This window comes from Anarrhichthys ocellatus, unplaced genomic scaffold (genome assembly GCF_004355925.1).
Source record: "Anarrhichthys ocellatus isolate YVR2014 unplaced genomic scaffold, GSC_Weel_1.0 scaffold30, whole genome shotgun sequence".
Lineage (NCBI taxonomy): Eukaryota > Metazoa > Chordata > Actinopteri > Perciformes > Anarhichadidae > Anarrhichthys > Anarrhichthys ocellatus.
The window spans coordinates 4,859,699-4,870,547 of record NW_022280060.1 but is presented as its reverse complement, the minus strand read 5'-3'; the positions used below and the strand labels follow the sequence as shown (position 1 = coordinate 4,870,547).

Sequence of the window (10,849 nt, the reverse complement as noted above, 5' to 3'; positions counted from 1 at the left end):
CACACACACACACACACACACACACACACACACACACACACACACACGCGCAACTGAGGTTGTAACATTTTCTTAAAACTACTGTAAACTCTTCAGGTGGCTGATAACTGAGGCGTTCAGTGCTATTAACACAGAGGTACATGCTGAACTATAGAGGAGTGTTTGCTTGTTCTTATGACGTTCTTTAAGTTTCAGACTGTACATCTGTCAACACCAGATCACATGCAGGAACTGTTCCAAATCTGGCAACTCCCCACTGAAATCAACAAATCATCATTACAGGACGATTGTAACACCAGGAGCTGATCACAAACACCGTAGAAACACCGACAACATCGCAGCAGTTGCCGGCCTTTATCACTGCTGCTATAGCAGTTGTTTAAGTTCCGCTCTTTTCTCAGGGTTAGAAGAGAAAGTGATAAAAAATGATTATGAAGAACATGTTTCTTTTGGCTGTTCTGAAACTCTCAGGTTAATCCACAATTTCCCTGAAAAGCTTCCGCAGCTGGCCGTCAATCTTAACGACACCAGCTTGCTAACTGAAACCAAATGGTGTAATAAAGTCTGTATGTGTATGACAGGTTTTAGAAAAAAAAAAAAAGAAGTCATTGCAGGAAATACACAAAATCCCCGTCTGCAACTCCTTCCTTGCAGCAGCTCACGTGCCCTGCACACACCTTTGTGTTGTCGGATTGCTTTCACACGGCTCTGGATAGATTACATGTACCTCCAGTCTCTACTTTTCAAACTTTCGTGTATATTCCAACAGCAATATGGTGCGACTTAGTTTAAAAAGGAGAATAATAATCTTAAACAGGCACACGTTCATACGTTATGGGCTAAAAACATTCCGTGGAACACAAGGAAAACTATTTTCTTCTGTACTTTGAACATCACCAGACTGATTACAACCTCACTTTATAAAGCTAAGATAGATAATATATGATCAACTTATAGTTTATTTAATAAAGTGTATGACTTGATAATCAATCCTCTGAGCAAGAGCTGCAGCTGTGATACTTTGTGTCATCCCTTAAGAGCGAGTCAAGCCGGGGCGCCCTCTTTTTAGTATCTGAATATGTAAAGGGCCATAATATGAATATGTAAATATGAATATGAGCTAATTCAGTGATGCATCGAGGCAGCTGTTGTGAGCTCCACATTTACAAGGGAACATGTGTTGGCCCTGCGGGGCAGGTTAGGGTGACAAGACAGGTGAGGGGAGAGGGCAAGCGACGTCCATTATGTGTGGACAATACCGATAGGCCTGTGACGTGCAGGCGGGCAAACCCACACACAGGCTTAACTAAATATTAACATGGGTTTAAAGAATAGGAGATTTACTGTGGAGTTTCTGATATATGAAATGAATGCAAACAAACAAAACAAGAGTTTTGTTATTCACAAGCAGCCTTAAAACAGACGCATTCATCATCCCCAGCTCCCAAAAGACTTGTATTTCTTATAGGTTAAATTATTAATCCTCCTCCTACACTTTCATTTGAAATACATGCTGCCTCTGCACTGATTTCACTCCCAATAACACATGGAACATAATCCACACTCCCTGAACGAGCAACTAAAAGCTGTCTGTTAAAAAAAAAACAAAAAAAAAAAACACACAGCATTTAAATTATCCACTGCTTTCAATGAGTTGTAAAAAAAAAAAAAAAAAGAAAAAGTAAGGAAGCAACGCTACACAAACAGGTGTAGAAGCAGCCCAACGTCTGCTGATGGTTGATATGCAATATTAAAGCATCATATTGGTTCAAAGGTCACTCTGCCTGCTGTTCATCCACCCACATGGGACTGTTTTCATTTAGGATTCACTCCGCACACGCGCGCACACACACACACACACACACACACACACACACACACACACACACACGGAGCTGCTCAATTTTCCAATAATCGGATGTGAATTCAGAGTGAAATTAAACGCTCGTGGCACCAGAAGTGTGCAAAGTCGTATTCGAGGAAGCTTACACTAAGCACATGAGCGAGGCCACATCTCTAGAAAGCTTAATCAATTGAATGTGACACGGCAATGCATCAAAAAATACAAGAGTCTCTGAAGAAATTTTGTTTCTATTACAGATGGATGAGGTGCTGTGGATCTGCACAGCCTCTCAGGACCTGACAGTGTTTTCTGGATTACAATTGCATCTCAGCAGGGATGCCTGCTCACTCCTCTAACCCTCAGACTGTTTAGTGCTTAAAAATAGCAAACGGTGATGGAAGGCTACACCGATCTGAAGCGCAGGGATGCAAAGGAAAGGTCCAAATCTTTGAATGGCCCCATGCAGGAAGTATTCTAGGCATGCGTCGAAATAAAGAGCAGAGCAGCTTCAGTCTACAAGGGACAGTGACATTTAAAAGTTGCATTAGCTTTTTTTTTTTTTTGATCTTTTAGACAAAACCAGTAATCCGTGCACTGGTGAATGTGCTTTTAAAGAGGGGGGGGGAGGGGAAACAAGAACATTTAACACAAAATCGAGCAAAAATGATGGAGTTTCACCGCATCTGAAAACACCCAACAGAGAGATTTATTGTCTACATTATTTCCACACACATGAAGAATAACATGCGATACTACAATCACCGGCTGGTCTTGTAATAGAAGTCTGTAATATTAACAGCTTGATGCTCGTGGCAGCATGTCTCCCACCGTTCGCGTGAGCTGATGCTTAAAAAAAAAAAAAAAAAAAAAAAAAAAAAAAGTTTACCACCGCTGTCTGGCTGCTGAATGGGACAAAACTTTTCCCTTCATCGCCGGGTTTGATAGCGCCCCGGCTTCACGCCTGAGAGCACACAGCTAAATAAGCCCGAGCGAGCTGCCCGGTTCTATTTCTACAACACGAAATAATTCAACCGAAAGTTTACGAGAGGACGAGCGGGCAGGGACCAGCACCTCCACCCTCAAACAGAAACGTGTTTCCACAAAGAAACGAATTAAACCAGCAACAAACCAACAACAACAAAAAAACCCGCGCTTCATCTCCTTCTCCCAACGCTGCAGAAAGCGTGTTGTATCGCAACATTTAAATACATTGTTGCAGCCCGAAATGTTGCAAGAAGTGTGCGCGCGTTGCACGAATGCACAATATTAGTAAATATCCCGTGCAACAAAAAGTGCAAACAGGAGGTAAAAATGAAGGAAAACTAAAGTTTAAGACGCACCTCTAAGGTGGAAACCCCGCACGGAGGAGCGCACTTTCTGTACAGTACGCTGCTTTTAAATTACACTACCTAGTTTAGAAAGTTGGACTCCCCTCCAATGCCCCCCTCGCCTCTATGATAAGCAGGTAAAGTCCTCCCGTATAGCGCGTAATTCACTTACTTTTCTCTCGCTTGGCTATCGGAAGGGACGACAGCTCCTTTACCTTTGGCGTACATGCTGGATTCTGTTTTAAGACTTTTGCCCCACTCAACACCTGTCAAAGAAAGCAGCCAGGAAAACGCTCCATCTCCATAGCTACCCCTTTAGTGTTTTTCCTCCCCCCTCCCCTCCTCCTCCTCCCCCCTTCTCCTCCCCCCTCCCTCCTCCTTCTCTCTCCTCTCCCTCCCTCTCTTTCTCTCTTTTTTTTTCTTCTTTTTTTTTTTACATCTCCAACATTGGCCACAAATCAGGCACAGTTTCTATTGGGGGGACTTGAAACCGTCCTGTTGGATTTTTTTTCCCCTCCTCAGCCGCTGTTCCGCAGACCTGCTGCTCCTCCCTCCGTTGTGCAAACGGTGGGGGCTCCTTAAAGGGAAACACACACTTCTTGTTTACTGACCTCAGAAACATGAGGAGAGAAGGGGGGAAGATGGGGAAAGGCATGCCGGGTAAAGGGCTCTACTCTAAACGGACTACAGCCAGCTCTTTTTGGGAGGCTGGCAATAGTCCTAATGTTTTTCCCCCCCTAAAAAGACATTCCAGGACTTTAGGCTCCAATTTGATTTTCTACTTTGACTCACACCAATGAGGACGCTACTGTCATTTTTAAAATGTTTGCACACATGCTTTTTGGAAGGCATTATTTCCCATATGTGTGATTTGGTCTTGATGTAACAAGTAGGCTATTGTTTTGTCATGACCCCGAAATAAGCGCTGCACCATATGAGCTTAAGGAAACGTATTAAGTCAACGGACACATTCTATTTGTTAGATGTTAGGGCTGTACCGAATAGTCCAAGGCTTCATTCATAATGCTGACATTCAAATTCGGAATCATTATTCTCAACTGTTTAAACCCGTTGTTTCTGCACAGTTGCAGATAAAATAAAGATTAGGCTACGCTAATATTGTTAGTATTATACTATTCATAGATTCCAGTGGTGGCTGCATTGGATTGTTGAATTGTGGTTAGTTGAAGATAATATTCTGTTTCAAACCATATTTGTTGGCGTTTAGCCTTTTAAAAACTACATTTTCACTGCGGTCAAAAAACTGTTTGCTCTCCCGCTTGCTGCGGCGAGAAGGAGGCGCGCAATGACGAGTTACATTTATTGAAGGAGGTTGATTCAGGCTGATGAAGACAGACTTTCAAAGCTTCTTTCTAAACCTGGCAAGAAGCGTTGAATGTAAAGAAAAAAAAGACATTTGGTAGTAACATTATAATGAAAACACACCAGAGCAGTGGCAAAGTTCGGCCGTTGAGAATCTGCGGCGATTTGCGACCAGAGAGTTCCTGCAGCCAATCAGACAATAGAGTCCTGCGACTCCTGCGACAGGTTGACCTGTTACAAACAATTTCTACCTGCCAGAAATGCATGCGCATGCCTCCTGGCCGTGGAAAAAATGAAATAATCGAGGCGAGCTGCCTGGTATGTTTCCGGCATTAGAGTAGCCTATGGCCCCAAGAAATCCTCAGCTGGTGTCTGAAGAATATTTAGTTTGAAGGAATAATGAGTTCTCCTTAGGATAGTGTGGTTCAAGGATTATTACCAACTCAATTGCTTGTCTGGAAAGACAGATGAACAAAGGCAGCAGTTCCAAATTTAATCTTTTAATACTGCATAGTTCAACTGGTTTACCTGACAACAGAAGAAAAGGGGAAAGATGTTAATCCAGAAATCATAATTCCTAATTCCAATGACTAATAATCCAACAAAGGCAATTTAACTTAATTAAACCTAAGAATTAAGAAACAAAGATAGTCAAAATACATTTATTTTTGGCATTAATCTGGGGTTTTGCCGAATTGCCAAATATCAATGTTCTTGTCTATATGTATTGTAAAATGTATTGCTTGTCTTGGCAATTTATTTGCTTGAAACAGCCAATGTGCCAGTTGAACAGATGTTAGCTGTGGCGAGCTCTAAACCTACGACCGTGTGCTGTGAGTGTTCATGTGTTTGACTGACAGCTCATCCTGAGACTGATCTCAAAACTGACCTTTTCGTCTCATCTCTTCAGGAATTGTAGAGATAAAGATTAAGAGATTAAGCGAGTATAATATGCATCTATTTGTGTGCACCCACGCTTTTGAATTTAGAACTTTAAATCCAATCACGGCGCGCCTAAAACCGGTTGCGTACAGTCTGAACGCACCTTTCTGATTCTGATTTAACCACTGTTCTACATTAGCATGCATCGAACAGCAGGTAGAAATGACTTTCTCATACCACTGGGTTCTGTGTGATCTGATGGTGACCATTTACACCAGGACAACCACACATTTCCCAACACAGAGACAATCTGTTTGGGACCCATGGCATCCCTATACCTAAAGCTCCTTTCACAGGACATATGGGGCTGTGAGTCAGGTAGTTTTCTACTCACTGGTCCCTTCAAACCTCTTCATCAAGCTACTCAGTTTACACACTTGGCTCAGACCCTGATCTTGATGTTGGTCATCTATACAGGTCATCAGACACAGGCAAAGAAAGTGTTCACCAACTCTTGACCAATGCTTAAAGTAAAAGGAGATACAAATGAAATAGCTGGATAAATGCTTACTAATATGCATCACTGGTGTGAGTGCTGTCAAAATGGTATGAGGATTGGGCCTCTGAAACCCATATTGATTTTTGTTTATATCAGTGGGTGTCTGCTGGATGATAATCACTGACTGAGGTCAAAGTTCATGCACCTTTTTTTTCACAATTATTTGACTCAAACTGACGGATAATCATGATTGTAGTCTGGTCAGAGTACAACCAAACCCACAAACAGCTCTGAGGTTTACTTCACTCAATCTGCTTTCTGAGCTGCAAAGGACATGATCTTTTGTTATTTATTTTATTAAAAAAAATAAAAAATTAACCGTTTTGATGTGGATCCAGAAGCGATGAGTTAACCAAGGGCGTTCTTGGTTAACAAGAAGGAGGCTTAAGCAGCAGTCTCCAGTGCCAAGTCATATACTCACTGTTCTGCAAAGAGAGCGATCGCCCCACAGTCGGGGCGCAGCTTCTACTGTACATTTCACGTCTCGCACAAAGCCACATCCTGATGAGATCTTTAGCTGATTGTTAGCTAAAAGGGGATTGGTTATTATTATTCATTCCAACTCTGACAGCCCAATGACCCGAGGGCAACCCACTTTCCCTGGCACTCTTACACCTCCGACTCCAATTACAAAGCAGCTGTAGAGAGGTGGCACACTGGTTGTTCCATATCACCCAGTGTGCTGTATAATAGCATCTATGATTAGCTACGAGATCCTTAAAGTGAGACAAGTTTATGGTGTTTGTCAACCAGGCCTAAAGGTAGGACGTGCTTGTGATCTTTATCCTATAGCATGCTCCCTCATCAGGCCAGTTTACTGCTCACAGAGATCAGTGTATGATACAGCGCTGGCTACAGGAACCAGATCTGGAGAATGCAAGGGGGTTTTAGGTGGTTAATATTTATGCAATCAATTATTTAGTGTTCTATATTTGTAATTAAAGGGGTACTCCGACGAGTTTGTATTGCAATTCTATAAAGTTGGGGAGCTTACAAGAGACAGATTTAAAAAAGAATGATGAAAATTGAAACAGCAGGGATATTCTAAATGTATTCCGAAATATGGGTCAAGTTCCAAAAACCTACATCCTACATTTCCCATAATGCAACGAAATAGCATCTTTCATTAGACCCTTCATACCCTCTTTCAATCCCAACAGCTCCAGTTTGAAATCTAGGCCCTCTGTTAAAAACAATAAAGCCTTCAGGCCAAGCCGAGACGACCCTGAGGACACCATCAGGGTTGTTATTGAACCAAAGAAGACATTTGTTTTTGTGTAAATTGTTTAATTTACTTCAACTTGTTGTAATTTGTTCTAATTTTGACATTGTATTGGTCTGTATACATCAAAAACTAATGGAAAAAACATTGGAAAAATGAATTTTTGTAATGTATATAGTGCATAATGGTTTTTTTGACAGTTTTTTATTAGATAACAGAATCAGAATTGGTCACATATTTTGAAAAGGTTCAGTTATTTTATTGCATCGCTAACATTTTGACGGCACTTTGAGTGCATACGGAACAAACGGAAGTGTCCAAATTAAGAAAAAGCAGTGTGCTAAAATAAAATAATGAGACTATATCGCAACAGCGAAGATAAAATGTCACGACTTTTCACCAAGACCAATAAAGACACTTAAAATTATACTTTTTCAGACCGGCTTAATGCCACATGGCTGAGGTGAACTATAAAAACTGCTAATTCATCTGATAAATCAAATACATGTTTGACGTCAAAAGCTTAAGGTAATAATAGTGATGATATGTAATAACCGTAATACAGTTTGAAGTAATAGAGACCACGCCTTGCAGCAGTATATCTTTCACTGATATCAATTACCTTGGATCAGGGTAACAAAGGGATTAATGTGAGATATATAAAAGAAAATCATGATTGCGTGTCCTTACTTTGGCAACCTGTAACTATTTGGGGAGGAACCCGGAGGTAAGCGAGTGCTGTCGTTTCCTGCTTCTCTTTCTCTGTCATTTTCTCTTTTGGGTGGCCTTGCTTTCACTCAGGCAAGCAATGTAGTTATTGCAAAACCAGGAACCCCCATTAAAGACTGTCACATTATGCAATAGCTCCAGCAGTGAGGGTCCACTTTAGACGTGCAGGCATCCAGTACCCCTGTTAGGTCTCTGCTCTGCTACACCCCGACGTCAGCCTGCACGGGAAGGAAAAACACAATAAGTTGCAGTCCAGACCAACAGAGGAATTCCCCCAGCCCCTGCCTTTGTGAGGCCAAATTGTAATTAATCACAGGTTGAATAATTCAGCGCAGAGCGAATGGATGCCTTTCTCAGCCCATTTCTCGGCACCTGCCTCAGGAGGCGTCCCTAGAGCCTGCATGTGTGTGTAGGTTATGTGTGCGTGTGTGTGTGTGTGTGTGTGTGCGGTGGAGGCGCTTTTCCAGGGCCAGTAAAAAGAGAAACACACAACCCAGAAACAACCAAACACAAGACAGCAATGAAACCTCCGCCCTACAATCCCTATGAGTCAGCCTTGACTCGCAGTGGCCCCTTGATCCGCCTCTTCTCTTCTTCTTCTTCACTCGCAGTCCATCTTTCCTCTCCTCCTCCTCCTTCTCCTTGACATCTTGACTTAGAGAGGAGAAATGGCACTTTAAAATGCATTATGGACAATTCTTGAATCTCTCTTTATGTTACTGACTAGGCCAATAGGTAGTTTATCTGTTTGCATGTAACAGAGAAGGGGAAAGAAAAGGGGATAATGCTCATGTGGCAAAATCATTGACGCTAATCCTGTCTCACATGTGAAATTCACACAGGAAGCTACAAGCAAGACATCACTCTATAGTTCATTCAGCCAAAGTTAACGTGAAACATCCTCGGCTGCCTTTCGGTCACTGAATTGAAATCATGCTTCCACAAACAAACAGGTCTTGTTTGGTTGTTTGGTTTGAATAATGCTCAGCTTAAGGTGTTTACATTGCAATTGCAAAAAGTACATATCTCAGCAAAGACCAAACAAAACACTGAGCATGTAGGAAATTGTATGCAGCAGTAAATAAAATAAAAAAATCCATCTGCACAACACAGCCTCGATAAACATCTACTCCTGCTGAAACATTTTCGAAGCTCTAAGCCCCTGCTTACATAACTTCAAGCGCTCTGTTATCCCAAAAATGAACCTGTCTGTCTGCTCTGCTGTCTGTCTGCGTGCCTACCTACCAGCTGTTATATCTGCCTTCCTGTCTGTTTGTCTGTTTTGATTTGCGTCATTCCACTTGGTCACCAAGTTTGTCTGTGCCATTCCCAAACACCCGGCACCCTCCCAACCCCCCCCCTTGCTTTGCTTCATCCATCTGAAAACCCAGCGGCTACTGCCGGCCTCTGCTGTGATGAAGAAAGACTGTGCTCTTCAGCGCTGCCATAATTAGAGACAAAGAAAAGAAAGAAAGCTTTGGCACTCGTTGCAGGCACAGGTTGCAGCCACACATGAAAGCAATAATAAGAAAAATCCATCTCCTATATCTTTCACTCTGGGCCGCCTCGTAAAAATGTTCAAAGTCGGGGCAAACTTTAAAAACACCATTCCACAACACAAAAGCCTTAATGGGTAAAAGGGATCTGTGTGACATTTTCCTCTTTTTCTTTTCAACTTGTTTGTGCAGTTACTTCAGATTTATCAGCTGATGAAGCCACCTCACCATCAATCGAACCTTGAACCCAAGAGCGATGAGGCCTTATTAACCAGGTGTTCAGATTAAAAACACCACTGCATTAAAAAAAAAAAACATGCATTGGGCTGCGTTGGTGGGGTAATGTTGTTTCCCACCCTGGCCCCTACAAATTATGTTGCCATACAGCATACTGCATTCTCAATCATGTTTCGAGGAATACGTGTTTTCACCTGGAATCCATCACAGTTTTTAACACATGGTTATCGTTACAAAACTGTTTGTTAGGCAGCAAAACGTATTGCCGAGGGTTATCAAAAGATCAGGGTTTGGCTTGAATAAATACATTTGTCTCGTAACTTAAGTTACGAACGCAACATTAAACGTTTAACATAACGTTAATACAAGCCAACGTTGACTTTTCATTTCATACTGGACACAGAGAGCAGTCTCCTGAGTGTTTGTATGACCCATCAACCGCTTTGATTCGAAACCAATTCATGACACCCCAAAAACAAATGTAATCTGGGTGACGATACATTTCCCTCGGAATGCAATTTTGTTGCCCAGGTGTTAGAAGCCGAGGGCTACAGACCAAGCGTCGTTATTTGCCGAGTTGGGAGCGACAAGGAGTTGGTTTAATCACAAGCTGCTTGTGTCTGTATGAACGCGGCCTCGAGGCTCTTCATCCACCGTGCGAGTTGACGTTAAAGAGAAACATGGTAAAATCTTTGGTCGTCATTCCAAAGCGATGCTGCTAGATCGCCCTGTGAGGCCACCGGCCGACAATTTAGAGCTTTGGCGTGAGAAGATACGGCAAAGACAATCAAATTCTCCCAACTGAGAGACACAAAGTGTTGCAGAATACACTGGCCAACGTGGTGTAAGCGCCATTCGTGGATTGAAGTAAAAACCAAAACATGAGGGATTACATGAGTAGATGATGTGTCTCTGTTTGCAAAATCTGACACGCCTCAAAAAACGGATCGGCACAGATTTCTTTGACCCGTCTCCCTTGACATACAGTACATAAAGAACTCATACTGAAGACTGAATTGTGGTGGTGCATCTTGAAATGTTTGGAAAAAAAAACTTGGTCTGATGAGGTGCGGTCAGAGAGCAGCATGTGATTATATTCTCGACACGATTACTTTGTCCCTGCACCTTTAAGAACGAGAAGAAGAGAGGGAAGGGGGTGAGAGAGAATGGAGAGAAGTGCAGTGGCAGAGAGAGAGAGAGAGAGAGAGAGAGAGAGAGAGAGAGAGAGAG

At 42.3% G+C, this 10,849-nt stretch overlaps 1 protein-coding gene across 2 annotated transcripts in view; it reads right to left on the bottom strand.

Moving 5' to 3' along the window:
- The window catches only part of ssbp4 (single stranded DNA binding protein 4), an 85,739-nt gene extending 82,227 nt beyond the window's left edge, over positions 1–3,512 (bottom strand). For both annotated transcript variants that reach the window (XM_031864378.1, XM_031864380.1), the window contains exon 1: positions 3,344–3,512. In XM_031864378.1, coding sequence (XP_031720238.1) covers positions 3,344–3,399 — 56 coding nt within the window. In that variant the 5' untranslated portion in view covers positions 3,400–3,512. The remainder of the gene's footprint in view (positions 1–3,343) is intronic.
- Between the last annotated feature and the right edge of the window lie 7,337 nt (positions 3,513–10,849).